The sequence below is a fragment of the Vipera ursinii genome (assembly GCF_947247035.1).
Source record: "Vipera ursinii genome assembly, chromosome: 16".
In the NCBI taxonomy this organism is placed as follows: Eukaryota; Metazoa; Chordata; class Lepidosauria; order Squamata; family Viperidae; genus Vipera; species Vipera ursinii.
Window position 1 is genome coordinate 5,711,352 of NC_139529.1, and position 16,314 is coordinate 5,727,665.

Below are 16,314 nucleotides of genomic sequence, written 5' to 3' on the forward strand. Positions count from 1 at the left end.
TAGGTGTTGTCTGACATGTTACATATATTTGTGTCCCTGAATATCACCCACGTTCATTAAAACGAGGTCTGACGTCAGAAGGGGTGTCAATGGTAAGGGGGGGGAAGGTTGTTTAGAGTACACGGATGAGAAGGAAGGACTCACTGGAGAAGAGCCTCATGCCGGGAAAGGTGGAGGGCAAGAGAAGAAGGGGACGACAGAGAAGGAGGTGGCTGGATGGAGTCACCGAAGCAGTAGGCGTGAACTTAAATGGACTCCAGAAGATGGTAGAGGACAGGAAGGCCTGGAGGAATGTTGTCCATGGGGTCGCGATGGGTCGGACACGACTTCGCAACTAACAACAACAGTCAAGGCTATGGTCTTCCCAGTTGCAATGTATGGCAGTGAAAGTTGGACCGTAAGAAAGGCTGAGCGCCAAAGAATTGAGGCCTTTGAACTCTGGTGCTGGAGAAGACTCCTGCGAGTCCCTTGGACTGCAAGGCGATCAAACCGGTCAGTCCTAGAGGAGATCAACCCTGACTGCTCTTTAGGCCAGATCCTGAAGCTAAAACTCAAAATACTTTGGCCACCTCATGAGAAGGAAGGACTCACTGGAGAGGAGCCTCATGCTGGGAAAGGTGGAGGGCAAGAGAAGAAGGGGACGACAGAGAAGGAGGTGGCTGGATGGAGTCACCGAAGCAGTAGGCGTGAACTTAAATGGACTCCAGAAGATGGTAGAGGACAGGAAGGCCTGGAGGAATGTTGTCCATGGGGTCGCGATGGGTCGGACACGACTTCGCAACTAACAACAACAGTCAAGGCTATGGTCTTCCCAGTTGCAATGTATGGCAGTGAAAGTTGGACCGTAAGAAAGGCTGAGCGCCAAAGAATTGAGGCCTTTGAACTCTGGTGCTGGAGAAGACTCCTGCGAGTCCCTTGGACTGCAAGGCGATCAAACCGGTCAGTCCTAGAGGAGATCAACCCTGACTGCTCTTTAGAAGGCCAGATCCTGAAGCTAAAACTCAAAATACTTTGGCCACCTCATGAGAAGGAAGGACTCACTGGAGAGGAGCCTCATGCTGGGAAAGGTGGAGGGCAAGAGAAGAAGGGGACGACAGAGAAGGAGGTGGCTGGATGGAGTCACCGAAGCAGGAGGCGTGAGCTTAAATGGACTCCAGAAGATGGTAGAGGACAGGAAGGCCTGGAGGAACGTTGTCCATAGGGTCGTGATGGGTCGGACACGACTTTGCAGCTAACAACAACAAGAGTTCACGAAAGAGATACACTAGACCCAAACTGGTACCAACTATTTATTTTTCCTTATCCAGCCAGTTTAATCTCTTTCCTACATTCCAATGAGCCTGAACGTTATTTTAAAAGAGAGAAAAAATAAGTCAGATCAAAATGCAAAAGGACCGTGGTAGTTAATGAGTTACAAAAATCCAATGTAATCCTCACTTTGCAGGCAGGGTGCATCTGAGCCTGGCTCCAGCTGGGCCCTCCCCACCTCCTGGAGCTAATAGAAACCGTCAAAAGATGGGGGTGAGCAGCTGTTGAGAAGCCGAGAGGTCTGCTGGGGTCCGCATGCAGCTGTGGAAAGAGATCTCTGCCACATGCCGGGCAAAGCTGGCGTGCTTAGACGGGCAACGGATCCCCCTGTGCTGAGCCAAGAATGCAGGCACGCGTTCATCTCGTTCCCCGCAGACTTTATAAATAAAGATGGTTTAAGTAGAATAATAGTGTTATTTATAATAGAATAATACATGGCATTATGGGATACAGCTTGCCTTCCAAAATCGCGGGCGCTCCATCGCTGGAGGAGCAGCTCTTTAAGTAGACAACAGATCTCTCTTACACACACACACACACACACCTGCCTTTGTTCAGTTGTGCTCGTCTGTAGCCTCTGTTGTGGTACACTCAGAAATAAAGACTTCTATGCCAACAGGTAACATGATCACGGTCCTCTGGAATTACACCTGCTTTGCTCGGACTCAAAAGAGGATGGAAATAATAAAAAAAAAGAAACAAGAATGTTGAACTTGGTTCCTGACACAAGGGAAACTATATCTGCGTGGTTTTTTTTCCCCTAAATGAAATGCTGCTCCAATTGCAAAAACGCTCCCCATGCATCCAAAGCTGTACACACAACCTCTGGACTCGATAAATTCAAGCGTCATCTCCGCAAAGAATATGCAGGTAAGATCTGAGCTTCTAATACTATTCTGACAATATTGAAATGAGGTGTTAAATCCTACTTAAAAATCAAATGCTTTTGTTTTCCTTCTGAAGTGCATTTTGCTAATCTATTCAGGAGCAGTTTGACATTTGTGGTTTTTAGCACACATTCTATGCCGCCAGACTGAAATAGGAAATAAAACTTTCTAATTCAAATTTTCTCTAGCTGGCTAGATTCCTTTGTATTCTATTCTATTCTATTCTATTCTATTCTATTCTATTCTATTCTATTCTATTCTATTCTATTCTATTCATTCTAATTCTATTCTATTCTAATTCTACTCTATTCTATTACACTCCATTCCATGTTTTTTCTATTCTATTCTATTCTATTCTATTCTATTCTATTCTATTCTATTCTATTCTATTCTATTCTATTCTATTCTATTCTATTCTATTCTATTCTATCCTATTCTATTCCATTCCATTCTCCTTTCCACATTCCATTCCATATTTTCTATTCTATTCTATTCTATTCTATTCTATTCTATTCTATTCTATTCTATTCTATTCTATTCTATTCTATTCTATTCTATTCTATTCTATTCTATTCCATTCCATTCCATTCCATTCCATTCCATTCCATGCCGTGCCATATTCTATCCTACCCTACTTTACTCGTAAATATTTCTGACTCTATAGCAAGAACTGAAAAGCACAAATGTTGGAAGGAGATGAGCGCTAATCTTTATTCCTCTCCATTTCCACAGCTGAGTTTTTGTAGGCTCCGAACTCACCAGTGGTGTTTTATGCTCTTCAGCGTGGCCCTTTTCCACATTTTGCTCTTCGGAGCCGATCTGGTGGAAGAATATTTCTTACAAGCCATCCCCACCGCTTACATGGATATGAAAGTCCTCAGAGCTCGGGAAAGAGCCCGGATACTGGACATGTCCTCTGTGAAAACCAACATCTCCAAGGTGTACGTTCTTAGCAACCCAGAAGCTTGCTCCAAACAAGAGATCTTCCTGCTGGTTCTCATCTTCAGTAACCCCGAAAACCTGTCCAGGCGCAACGCGATTCGAAAAACGTGGGCCAACGTAACCGACATCCAAGGTTACCCCACTCTGGTCTTGTTCGTGTTGGGTGAGCCGTCTTCAGCTAGTGCCCAAATGGAGGTCATCAAGGAATCAAACCAGGAACAGGATCTAATCCAAGGCATCTTTCTTGATACCCCAGAGAATCAGACGCTGAAGATCAAGAGGGCCGTCGAGTGGACTGTCACTTATTGTCCCGAGGCCAGGTTCATTCTCAAGGTAGACCAGGATATGTTTGCCAACCTCCAAACCTTGGTTGAATACTTGCTAAACTTAAGAACTCGCCCAGATGACGTCTATCTTGGGAGGGTGGTTCATCAAAACCTCCCTAGCAAAGAATTCCAAAACGGCACTTTTCTCTCCGCGAAAAAATACCCTGAACGCTACTATCCCGACCACTGCAGTGCTACGGCCTTTGTCATCTCGCAAGACGTGGCTCGGAAGATCTACGTAACCTCTGGAGAAGTTCCTCTTTCTCTACCCCCGGGCATCTTTGTGGGTGTCTGTGCAAGAGCAGCTGGCGTGGTGCCCGTCCACAGCTCCCGGTTTTCTGGGGAAAGACGTATCTGGTACAACCGATGCTGCTATAAATATATTTTCACTTCCGCAGTTTCAGAGACCAGCCAGCTTCTCCAAGAATGGGAGGAGATGAAAGGCGGTAAAGACTGCACGTTCCTGGAAACCTATTATGGGCTGGTGTCCTGCAGAATCATGACATATCTGGACGGGTTGAAAGCTTCGAGAGTCAACGCCGTTCAGGAAGAGCCTCTGTATTTTTCTGATTAGAAGAATCAAACCATAGTACCTATGTTTGGCTTCTTCATGGGCTTACTCAATCTTACTCCCTCTTCTTATTGGTATTATTCTGTTGCTTTCCACACTGAGAGCTTCTGTACCGGAGACGTATTCCTTGTGTGTCTAATCACCCTTGGCCAAATAAAGGATTCTATTGTATAGTCTATTCTGCTGAAAAAGAGGCACTTACAATTGGTCTTCTCACTTACTATCGTTGCGGCATCCCCAGTCACGCGATCAAAAGTGTTGCATTTCTCGTTCAGCACTACGTAACTCGAGGACTCCCTGTATAAGTGTAGACGATCAGGGCTGCCTGCATTTTAGGCAGCTAATACAACAAGAATCCCAAAGGTGCTTTCCCCCCCCCCCCAAGGAGGCAACTGGGCTCCCCTGTTTTTCTTGGAAGACGTTTTGCTTCTCATCTGAGAAGCTTCCTCAGCTCTGACTGGATGGTGTGGAATTGAGTAAGGAGACAAGAAGCTGGACATTTTTTGCACTCCCCCCCCCTTTGAAAAGGGTAATTCTACATGATGTTGGTACAACGTATACACCAAAGGCAGCAACTTGATCAAAACGGGATTGAAACTCGGAGTGCAAGTACTAACGTTCACACTTGCTTCAGTTCCAAGACGTATTCCACAATTGAATCCAAAGCAGAACGGAAGAAGGAAAAAAAATGTTTGCGCACAGGGAAACCACTCAAAACGTTACTACGGTCATAGATTCATCTATTGTGGGGAGTTACCTTTGTCGCTTCACAAATTAGTCAAGTGTTAAGCCACCGATGCATTTAACACCCATAAAGCAGAGCTGGATTATGCACACTGGACTCTGGTCCTTCATGAAGGATCACTTTTCGATGGAAATTATTTCAAATTGTACCACGTTTCCAGACTGGCGTGTAGGAAAAGTGACAGGGCTGTGTGTCCTAACTAAATGAAGGAAGAAGTATCTTGCGTGTGCGTGTATATATTTAGCACTGGAAGAGGTCTTTTTTTTTTTGGAGGATACTGTTGGGAATAAAGTCTCTGAGAAGCGAGGCAGCATAATTTTTTCCTTTCCTGGGGTTGAAATTAAGAGCTGGGGGATGGACAGTTGAAGGACGGTAGGAGAGAATAAGCACCTTTAGTTTGTAAAATGGAGATTTGTTTATATATTCTTTATTCTTCCACCTATTTGCTTTTAAGAACCTGGATTAAATCAATTTACTTGTTCCCTATGTAAAGTTGTGTGGAGGAATATTTGTGTCACGGCAATTGGAACATCAGAAACACAACGCTGAGGAGGTGATGAAAAAGGAATCACTCTTGAGCACAAATCTTAAACCCAGATGGCAAAACAACCCATGTGACAAACAAAAACAAACAAAGTTTTTCCACAAGTGAAGGCAAATATACAATATCCCAGGGTGGTCCTGCAACATTATCCTGGGGGAAAATAAGTTTTCTTTATACTTTAGTATAAAGGGTTTCTTGGATTTTAAGTAGTGTGAAATGGTGGAAAACCTGTGTTTTCCGTCAGGAAAATCCCTAGAAAATCTTCGCATTTCAAACCAGCTGGCATTTCAATGTCAAAAAAACAAACAAACCACACACATACACAAAAAAAACCCGTCATACCAAGTTAATATTTCCCACACTTCCCTTCTCCTCTCTACAAATCAACAGGCCAGCCTCACCTTCCAGCAATCCAGAAAGTTTAGTTAGCCCTGGAATTACTGAACAGTAGCTGAAAATTACGTCTTCCAAAGCTACTCGGCTCCTTCTATAGCCGTAGTTGAGACAGCCTTAACGTAATACGGCCCCTCGCGCATATAAGCCTTCAATCTTAAGTATTGCTGGTTTCCGAAAATATCCGCCGCCGTCTTTGAGTTAACCAAAGCCTTGACAAGTTCGTATTTCGCCTCCTTAGAAGCTTTGTCCGGTTCCACTGATCTGTCCACGATGTATTCCACAAAGCCAGGACTGGCCAACATCTCCTGCTGGGCCCAAGGTTGGTTTGCAATGGCCTGGGGGAGGGGAAAACAAGGCAGATTTTGTGAAATGGGTGACATCCGGATTTTTTTACAATTTACAAACTGTTGTCAGTCTAATATATTTAACCCAATGTAAAAGCTGGTGAAACTACAGTCCTCAAACCTATGAACAGTTATTTCTTAGCAACTGTTCTAAGTCACATCTCATGACCCAGATTCAAATTTTTAAGAGTTTGTGTCTTCCCAAGACTCCGGGTGTTTTGACAACGTGGCTGCGTTTACGACGGGTTGGCTGAAAACTTCTAAACATGTTAAAGAGTTTAGCCTCTCTTTAAGATCCCCCTAAAGTCATTTGATCAGGAGGTAAGGTTAAAACTCTGCCCTCCGGTAGACTTTAGAACGTGGGGCAATTTTTATCAATGGCTGGAAAAACGAGTCAGAGAGAAAGGAATGTGATATGCATTATGTAACGTTAAATATGTATTAGTAAGAAGAAGACTATCAGGTGAAGATATAAGAAACTCATTATTAACTAACATATTGATTATGAAAATATAGACACTAATTATTACAGATCGTTTTTTAAACATATCAATCCAGACAATATGCTGGTTGCTAAATACTAAAGAATGTCATTTTATAAAAATTAATAAAATACGTTAAAAAAACCTCTTCCAAATTAAAAAAAAAGAATTAACCAGCAGAGGAAAGCCTCTCTTACAGCTGTTTTCTGTTCAGCTGGAACATAATCCCGATTATCCTCGACCACTGGCTGAAAAATTCTGGCTCATGCCACCCCAATTTATCCAAAGAACGGCAGGCTGGGAAAAAGCTGCTCTGGATAGGCATTTCGTCCCCCCCCCCAAAAAAGCATCTTACAGTGAAGACTTTCAAGGCTCCACAGTGGAGATCAGGGAACGGCTGAGTGCTGATGCTTTTGAAGAATTCCAAGGGCTGGTTGGACAGAGAGGAGAACCACGATTCCGTCATCCGGAGAAGATCTTCGGTTTGCTGTTCAGGCTGTGTGCAAAAGAGGAGCGGCTGAGTTTGCAGACGCCTCTGACCCATCCTTTTTCCTGACAAGTTTCGAAACAAAACATCCAACTTCTTCTTTAGGTCCCGTTCAGGGGCGTTCGCAATGGCAGGCTATACCTCTGCCGCCAGGTGGGAGAGAGCGGGAGGGGCTACATGGGTGGCCGGGGAGGCAAGCTGATTGCCTAGAACGTACCTGTACGTAGGGGAGGGTTATGGGTTGTTGACTACCTCCTTGCAACTTGCTGCTGGCTTCTAACAATTAAAGTCAGTGGGGAAGCCGACAGGAAGTCACAAGTCCTGGGTGGCTCAGAACTAGGCTGGATGGCAGATTAAGTCTCTGGCGCCAGGTGGGAGAGAGGGAGGGGCTATGTGGGTGGCCAGGGAGGCAAGCCGATTGCCTAGAACGTACCTGCACGTAGGGGAGGGTTATGGGTTGTTGACTACCTCCTTGCAACTTGCTGCTGGCTTCTAACAATTAAAGTCAGTGGGGAAGCCGATAGGAAGTCGCAAGTCCTGGGTGGCTCAGAACTAGGCTGGATGGCAGATTAAGTCTCTGGCGCCAGGTGGGAGAGAGGGAGGGGCTATGTGGGTGGCCAGGGAGGCAAGCCGATTGCCTAGAACGTACCTGCACGTAGGGGAGGGTTATGGGTTGTTGACTACCTCCTTGCAACTTGCTGCTGGCTTCTAACAATTAAAGTCAGTGGGGAAGCCGATAGGAAGTCGCAAGTCCTGGGTGGCTCAGAACTAGGCTGGATGGCAGATTAAGTCTCTGGCGCCAGGTGGGAGAGAGCGGGAGGGGCTACGTGGGTGGCTGGGGAGGTGCCTATAACTTACCTGCAAGTACAAAAGAGATGAAACTACATCCAGACATCGGATTCTCATCTCAGTTGGGGCATTCTTTATTTGATGCCCGATTCTGTTTAGCACCCGATGGAACCGACTCCCTGGGAAAGCCAAAAGCAAAGTCTGTTCTTGGCTAGGCACGTCAAAGCACCCCCTCCCTCCAGATCTGTAACCAGATTGACCCACGCCCACCGGACGAACCTGTCTTCTGGAGCACCAACTTGCCCTCCATGTTTGAGCCCAAGATCCCGACCGTGTCCGCCGCCACACCGAACAAGGTTAGGTCTTGGCCTTCGGCCATGTTGAAGACCTTCTCGACGAAGGCAGGGTACTGCTCGCAGATCTGCTGGGGGCTGTCCACGATCGCCAGGTTGCCAAAAAATTTAACAAAACCTGCAAAGGTGTCGAGAGAGCAAGGAGAGGATTGGCCCACGGAGCCGCTGTGCGGGAAGCAAATTATTCCCACCCGAAATCTAGGCCCTCATGGTCCAGGGCAAGCCTAGATTGCTGCTCTTCCCTCTGCAGGAGACGAAACTGAACCAAGGCTCAAACTGGGATTGAGAAAGAGAGCATGAAAGAAACTCAAGGATCTAAATGTGAAGCAGAATGAGTGCTGCTGAATGCAGAGCGTCCCAAGGGTGTTTTTTTCAAGGAGGCAACTGGACTTTCCGGTTTTTCTCTGAAGACGTTTTGCTTCTCATCCAAGAAGCTTCTTCAGCTCAGACTGGATGCTGGAATTGGGTATGTCTAGTTTAATGAAGAGAAGGGGGGGCGGCATGATAGCAGTGTTCCGATCTCTCAGGGGCTGCCCCAAAGGACAGGGAGTCAAGCTATTCTCCAAAGCACCTTCTGAAGGCAGGACGAGAAGCAACGGATGGAAACTCACCAAGGAGAGAAGCAACCTAGAACTAAGGAGGAATTTCCTGACAGTTAGAACAATTAACCAGTGGAACAACCTGCCTCCAGAAGTTGCGGGTGCTCCAACACTGGAAGTTTTTAAGAAAGAGACTGGACAGCCATTTGTCTGAAATGGTATAGGGTTCTCTGCCTGAGCAGGGGTTTGGACTAGATGGCCTCCGAGGTCCCTTCCCAACTTTATCATCCTCCTCCTCCTATCTTTTATTCAAAAAACATGAGCCTCAGCCGACTGAACATTCAATTATCATCATTATCATTATCATTAAAGTAGGCTTAAGGCCAATGGGACAGGCCCTTTGGGAGCCTCCAGCATACATTAACTGCACTACAGGGGTGCAGAATAGCAGGCCACAGAGATACAGTATCAACCCTGCTAAGATCAAGAGGCCAAAAAGGCCACCTGTAATCAATCACCTGGCAGGTAGAATCCAGAGAAGGGATCTGAATCAGCTCCAATGATTATATTGGAGATCTTGTCGATGATGCCTTGCTGGGCAAGATACTGCCGTCCATGTTGGGTGTGGGCCAGTGAGGTCACCATCTCTATGCAGGTCACTCTGTTTCAAAACAAAAGAAAAGCAATGGGCTGCTTCAGAGAGACGAGTATTGATGCGCCTGTTCAATGCCCCAGGAAGCTCCACCTGCAGCACACGCCCGGTGCGTTGTGCGATAGCGCTTGGCCTTACATATTGCTTCCTGTTCATGTGAGCAAAATTCAGACGCGTGTCAACTGACTCGCAGTTATGACGGCTGCAATGTCCCCGGGATCCCCTTTTGTGACCCTCAGTGGGGAAGCAAAATTCTCTTTAACCATCGCGTTACCAACTTAACAACTAGGGCAAGGAAGGTCGTAAAGCGGGGTCAAAGCTGGCTCAACAAAGGTCTCCCTTGGCAACAGAAACTTTGGGTTCCCTTGTGGTCGTAAGTTGAGGACCATCTGTGAAGACATTTGGGGGGCGCACTGGAAGTGGGACACCACAGAAGCTGAGACTGGGTTTTTTTTTTTGTAGGGTTGCAACAGGGAGTAAATATCCAGTGTATCTGTGCTGAGAATGGAATTTGTTCTCTCCTTCTAAGAAAGCACCAGAAACAAACTACAGGTCATCCTCAACTTAAGACGGTAACAGAGCCCAAAGTTTCTGTGGCTAAGTGAGAAATTCGTTAAGTGAGTTTCGGCCCCCTTTTACGACTTTTCTCATCACATTTGTTAAGCGAATCGCTGCAGTTCCTAAATTAATCACCCGACTGTTAAGTGAAATCTGGCTTCGCCATGCTTTGTTTAGAAGGTCGCAAAAAGGGATCACGTGACCCAGGGACACCCCAAGGGTTGTAAAGGTGAATCAGGTGATGGCCAAGCATCCGAACGTAAATCCCGTGACTGCGGGGAGGCTGCAACGGTCGTAAGTGTGAAAAATGCCGTTGTAGCTTAGAAATGTCGCTAAATGAGCGGTTGTGATTTAAGGAATTGGGCGAGAGATTGGTGATAGGTAGCAAGCAAAACTGAGACACAGCCAGGCATTTACAAGCGGCAAAGAGATAGCAAGGACGCCCCCTAGGCCTGCTGGCCTCCCATTCACGCTCAGCCCCTTACCTGACAAGCACGTCGTTTCCTGTCAGTTCTCCAATCATTTCCGATATTAAACCGCTGGTCACGCAGTAGTTCAGAGAGTCCACCGACGTCGAGGAAATATTGACGACTAGCTAACACAAAGGCACACAAGACAGGAATCTGAGCCACATCTTCTTGAAAAGTCTTTCTGTTGCCATTAGGCAGCCACGCCTCCCCCGTTTGTAAGTCAGATTTGCCATTATTTAATGAAGAAAATCAGCAAATATAGATGTTAAGCCGCCAATGGGTACGCTCCATTTCTTTCGCTTTAAAATAAAAAAAAATCCTGTTCCCTCCGAGAGATTTCTGTTCTGTTCACGTTAATCTTTACGTAGCCTTAGAAATGCCAAGTAAATTAATCCATTTCAAGAAGCTGCGTGCTAGTCTCCAACTCTACATCCACACACTACCAATTTCTCTTTCAGGTGTACCTTCTCCCCTTGTTCCCAAAGTGTTTTTTTTTTCCAAAAGGCAACTGGACTTTGTTTTTCCTTGAAGACGTTTCGCTTCTCATCCAGGAAGCTTTTTCATTTCTGATGTCAGAACTGAAAAACCTCCTTGGGTGAGAAATGAAACGTCTTGAAGGAAAAACAAAGTCCAGTTGCCTTTTGAAAAAGCACTTTTGGGACAGCCATGACCTGGGTGACTGAGAATCTCTGGACACCCTCTCCCCTTAATCGTCACATCTCATAACACCACAAATTTTATCCATCTTGGAACTTATCTTTACCCCCAGCCAGCTACAATCAGAATTGTTTCTAAATCCTCAAGTTACATTACCCACCTGACAGTTAAAGGCATGCATTTCTGCCCTCGATCTGCTAGGCTCAAAAAAAAACAAAAAACCCCCCACACAAAAAACATTAACTCTTGCCTCATAAACGCGATAACGTATGATGTCGCTCTTCGCCATGACATTTTTCAAGTCAATCAGCAAATTCCCCGCCAGCAAAACTTCCAAGCCCTCAGGCGATTGTGCTATCCTGGACAAAGATTTGATGGCCTAAGAAACAAAGTTGTCAATGAAAATGGGGAGGAGCAGACCTAGGCACACGCTGGGGTGTGGAGACCCTGAATTAGCAGAAGGCACAACAGTTGCAAATTTCGAATACAGAGCCCTTTCTGTCCACTTCAGCGGGTTAAGGTGGAAGACCTAACCGTTCTCAGAAAAATATTTTCCAGAAGGAAGAAAGCCTTCACACAATGGGGTCATGTAGTCTAGCACACTGGGGTTTTTTAAAAATTATTTGAATTTATTTGTCAGAGGCCTAAACACAGATAAAGGCACACATCTGACATTAGAGATACTCAAGAAATAAAGAGTTTTGATTAGAAGTTATGGATATCGAAGCTAGCGCCTAACTGAATATATCCATTTTCTTTCTAAGAGATTTAGCAGGGGGATCCCAAAGAGGTTCTTGAAGGATCTACATTTGAGTTGCAAAAGCATAAATAGGGAACGCAGAACGGCTACCAATAATTTTTGGGGGGAGGGAGGTGCTCCTTTGAGTCTATGTTTAATCCTTGGTAAGCCCCTGTAGTGTTCTTGGCAAGATTTTGGAAGTGGTTTGCCATTGCCTTCTTCCCGAGGCTGAGAGAGAACAACTGGCACAATAGATTTGGAGATTTATAAATAATTATTGAGATTTATACAGTTCAAATCTTCTGGAATTCATAGATGGCCTTCCCTCCCCAAGGAGCAATTGTCAGATCACAAGCACTGACCTCTTTTGCCACTGCTATTTTCTCTGCAGCAATACAATAGATAATCTGCCTCAATAATTCAGGAGTGTTAAGGATTTCTCTGATGGCAACACGGTCTTCAACGACTCTTCCAACCTAGGGGTGCAACATAATCTATAGTCAAGTTTTACATTCTTACTTCTGGTCTTTAAATCTCATTCTCAGCTGTCTTCTCTGCTATTTTGCTACTGTATTGCAGTTTCATAAACCAAAAGTTTTAAAATAATAGCTCAAAGCATTTGTATTCCACTTACTAGCCAAAATTCTTAAGGCAATAACTGTAATTAAAACACAATAACATACAAGACAGGCCAGGTTAATAAGCAGTGTATCACCTCCAGTGCTGTTTCAAACACTTGCAGTAGGTGCATGAAAATAGAGAAGCACACGGAAAGATAGACATCTCATTCTTAACCTCCTTGAGAAGATTACAAAGCTAAATTGCAACACCTACTTGGGAGATGGTTAGGATTTTGACTGAATCATCAGGGTGGAACAGTCCCTTCTGAAGTTCTTCCCCAAAGTTTTGGATGACATGCAAGGGATCCATGACTTGCAGGAATCTCTCCAAGATGGACACACACAAAGAGATTTGCTCACTGTTTTGCAAGAGAAAAGAAAACCCAGTGTTTGCTAATGAAATAAGGAAAGGTGTAAATACAGTGCAAAATAAGCCTTCTTACACCTCTACGGTCCTGCTCTTATGAAAATTCTTGAAAGCCCAAACCTTCAGACATCAATTTTCAAGGAAGAACTGATTGTGATGGAGATCAAAGGCTTCTCTCTCTCTCTCTCACACACACACACACACACACACACAAGGACTCTCCGTGCAAACTAATCCCACCCTTTCCAAAACCTTGCCCAAGCATTCACCAGCAATTGCAAAACCTACAGACAGCATAAAATCACTTTCCCATCCTGTTATTGCTCTCCCTTAACATTATTATGGTCATTTCAAGAGTTTCCACATTTATAAAGCAACATTTTGAAGAAAGGGAAAGAAAGGAACTGGAGACCAGGAGGCACAATGTTTGCAACTAAAAAAAAAAGCTTTCTACATCCACACACGTAGAAATATATTGACACATATTTTTGTGTGAGTATGCACAAACACTGTATGAACATTTATAAATACAAATATGCCATATACACACACACACGTATATATCAATGTCTCTCTATACGTATACAAATATTTCCCTTATACACATATACATGCATACGTGTGTATAGATTTGTGTATATGACATAATTGTATTTATATATGTACATACAGTATGTGTATGTTTGTGTGTACTTATATCTATATATTTATAGATAGGGAAAGGGCGGTATATAAATCCAATAAAATATATATATATATACACACACATGCACACCCAAATATGCATGCTTGTGTAGGAAGTCAGCACACACACCCCGCAGAGAAGGAAATATTTTTGGGGATATTAAAAAAGGCAGAATATTCTGGCAACTCAATAAACTGGAGCATCTTTCCTAAGGCAGCCTCCATTTTGTTTATTCCAGGCTTAGACTGGACCCCACCCCCCGAAGATACAGTTCCTCTACGAGGACTAGCCCCTTGGTGCAAGGGACCCCAATTCACCCCCACCTCTCCCCGCGGGCCAGGAGGACGAAGAGCCCAGCCAGGGGATAGCCGGGCCCTCGTTCGCGGAGGGCGGCGGGGGGCAGAGCCTGCACGGCCGCCCGCAGGGCCCGCAGCTCTTCCAGCGGCTCTTCCAGCGCAGCGACCCGGCTCAGCAGCGCCAGAGCCGCATCCACCTCAGCCGCCGCCATTTTGGAAAGAGGAGGGGACGTCTCGCGAGAATTCGGCGAGGGGGGGGAAAGGCGGGACCGAAGGCCCCATTCGGGTCCGCCGAGCTGCGCAGGCGCGGTGACGCCCTCCGTGTTGCGACGTGGCGTTCACGCTGCCGCTCCGGTTGATGATTGGATGGAGAAGCCGGGCGGGAGGAGGTCCCTCCCACTCCTAAGAGGCCGACCCTGCGCAGATGATGAGTGGATAGACAACATTTCCGGGTCTCTCAATGAAGCCGCTATGAGGGGCTAACGTGACGCCTCTCCCCGCCGAGAACCCGATTAAAAATGTACAAAATCGTCCTAACCAGAATGCATTAGCCAGCCTCTGACGTACGCTTGCAAATTCAAGAGCTGCCGCGCTTTGGGGGTTCTCCCCCGCTTCGTCCTTGTTTCGGTTTTTACCGCAAATGAGCGGGGCCTATCATTCTTTCTTTACCCCTATGACCCCCCAGCTGAGTTTTAATTCAAAACTGGACTCAAAGCCATGTGAAAAATGGGACATTTGCTCATTGCGTGTCTTACCCGGAAAGAACTCCCCATTAACAGACTTTTATGTTTCAAAGAACTCAACTTTTATGGGACTTTCTCCTACGATCGTTGAGCCTGATTAGAACTTGGGTGGGAAACCACAAGCAAATCTATTTCACAGTATGATGGATGCTTATAGTTTTGGATAGATGGATAGATAGATGGATAGACAGGTAGGTAGGTAGATAGATAGATGGATGGGTAGGTAGGTAGGTAGATAGATGGATGGATAGACAGACAGACAGACGGACGGATGGGTAGGTAGGTAGATTGGTAGATAGATGGATGGATGGATAGGTAGGTAGGTAGATTGGTAGATAGATAGATAGATAGATAGATAGATAGATAGATAGATAGATAGATAGATAGATAGATAGATAGATAGATGATAGACAGGTAGGTAGATAGATGGATAGGTAGGTAGGTAGATTGGTAGATAGATAGATAGATAGATAGATAGATACAGAGTAGATAGATGGTAGATATATAGAGAGATGATAGTAGATAGATAGAAGATAAGATAGATAGATAAATAGATAGATATCAGGTACGTAGACAGGAAGATAGATGGACAAGTGAGATAGAGAAAGATGGTAGATATAATAGATGATAAGATAGAGATGAGATAGATCATCATCATCATCATAAGTTGGAAGGGACCTTGGAGGTCATCTAGTCCAACCCCCTGCTCAGGCAGGAAACCTTATACCATTTCAGACAAATGGCTGTCCAGTCTCTTCTTAAAAACTTCCAGTGTTGGAGCATTCACCACTTCTGGAGGCAGGTTGTTCCACTGGTTAATTGTTCTAACTGTTAGGAAATTCCTCCTTAGTTCTAGGTTGCTTCTCTCCTTGATTAGTTTCCATCCGTTGCTTCTTGTCCTGCCTTCAGGCGCTTTGGAGAATAGCTTGGCTCCCTCTTCTTTGTGGCGGCCCCTGAGATACTGGAAGACTGCTATCATGTCACCCCTCACCCTTCTCTTCATTAAACTACACATACCCAAATCCAGCAACCGTTCCCTATATGTTTTAGCCTCCAGTCCCCCAATCATCTTTGTTGCTGATAGATAAATAGAGATGATATAGACAGACAGACAGAGATATATGATAGAGGGAGAAAATAATAGCATCCATGAAGCCACCAGATATTCAGATATATAGATATGAATACAGATAGCCTAAAACATTTTGTTCTGCGCATCCGATTTCATTTTCTCTCATTCTGTGTAATTTCATTTTCTTCCTTTCTCTGAGCTTTCCTTTCCCCTTAATTTTATTTCTTGAGATCCAGAACCTTTTAAAATCTCCGCATTTATCAGCCTGCTCATTGACCCAACTCAAGTGCCCCCTTCCCTTCATTTCAAGATTTCCCCAAGTCTGTCGAGCATTCAGCTTTTGAACAGCTGCTGTACCCTGTCACGCAGTGCTAGCAATACAAACCTATGGCTAAGTTATCAATATTCTTTTTTTTTAATAAATGTACCTCTGACACATTCATTTCCATTTGAACAGAACGAACACACAAAAGGTCAGTTATTTCAAAAAAGCAGCAGCCTTGACACTGTGAAGGTGCATAGAAGCATTTGCAAGATCAGTCCAAACCAATGCAAAAATAATTATTATAATATTTAAAAAATACAAATAAGTCCTTCGGGGGGAGTAGGGGGGAAGAATACATATATTTTAGAAGCCCTGTCTTTGTCTGTAGGGGCCTCAAGTTAAACTGTGCAAACAGGAGCAGGAAAATACAGTTAAATTCAGAATTGCTCTGCAAATATACTATAATTTATATATATA

The 16,314-nt window shown here is 44.8% G+C and overlaps 2 protein-coding genes across 2 annotated transcripts; one reads left to right on the plus strand and one right to left on the minus strand.

Annotated features, from left to right (window-relative positions):
- Positions 1-1,440: 1,440 nt before the first annotated feature.
- Positions 1,441-4,037, plus strand: B3GALT9 (beta-1,3-galactosyltransferase 9; the record flags this gene model as incomplete). Its single annotated transcript, XM_083375407.1, has 1 exon — positions 1,441-4,037. The coding sequence occupies exon 1, from the start codon at positions 2,523-2,525 to the stop codon at positions 4,035-4,037; it is 1,515 nt and encodes a 504-aa protein (XP_083231533.1). The 5' UTR covers positions 1,441-2,522.
- A 1,294-nt stretch (positions 4,038-5,331) lies between these two features.
- PSMD5 (proteasome 26S subunit, non-ATPase 5) lies at positions 5,332-13,985 on the minus strand. Its single transcript, XM_083374917.1, has 10 exons — positions 13,785-13,985; positions 12,624-12,768; positions 12,152-12,265; positions 11,301-11,429; positions 10,409-10,518; positions 9,232-9,374; positions 8,101-8,292; positions 7,891-8,000; positions 6,901-7,041; positions 5,332-6,054 (listed from the first exon to the last, which is right to left on the minus strand). The coding sequence occupies exons 1-10, from the start codon at positions 13,967-13,969 to the stop codon at positions 5,797-5,799; spliced, it is 1,527 nt and encodes a 508-aa protein (XP_083231043.1). The 5' UTR covers positions 13,970-13,985; the 3' UTR covers positions 5,332-5,796.
- Positions 13,986-16,314: the final 2,329 nt, after the last annotated feature.

Bases quoted from the DNA above. Each gene is read 5' to 3' on its own strand.
- PSMD5 (XM_083374917.1), bottom strand. From the start codon at position 13,969: ATGGCGGCGGCTGAGGTGGATGCGGCTCTGGCGCTGCTGAGCCGGGTC. The intron at 10,519-11,300 runs GCAAGAGTTAAT...CCTTTGTGTTAG, and splicing joins TACGTTATCGCGTTTATGAG to CTAGTCGTCAATATTTCCTC. The intron at 7,042-7,890 runs GTAAGTTATAGG...TTTTGCACACAG, and splicing joins CATCTCTTTTGTACTTGCAG to CCTGAACAGCAAACCGAAGA.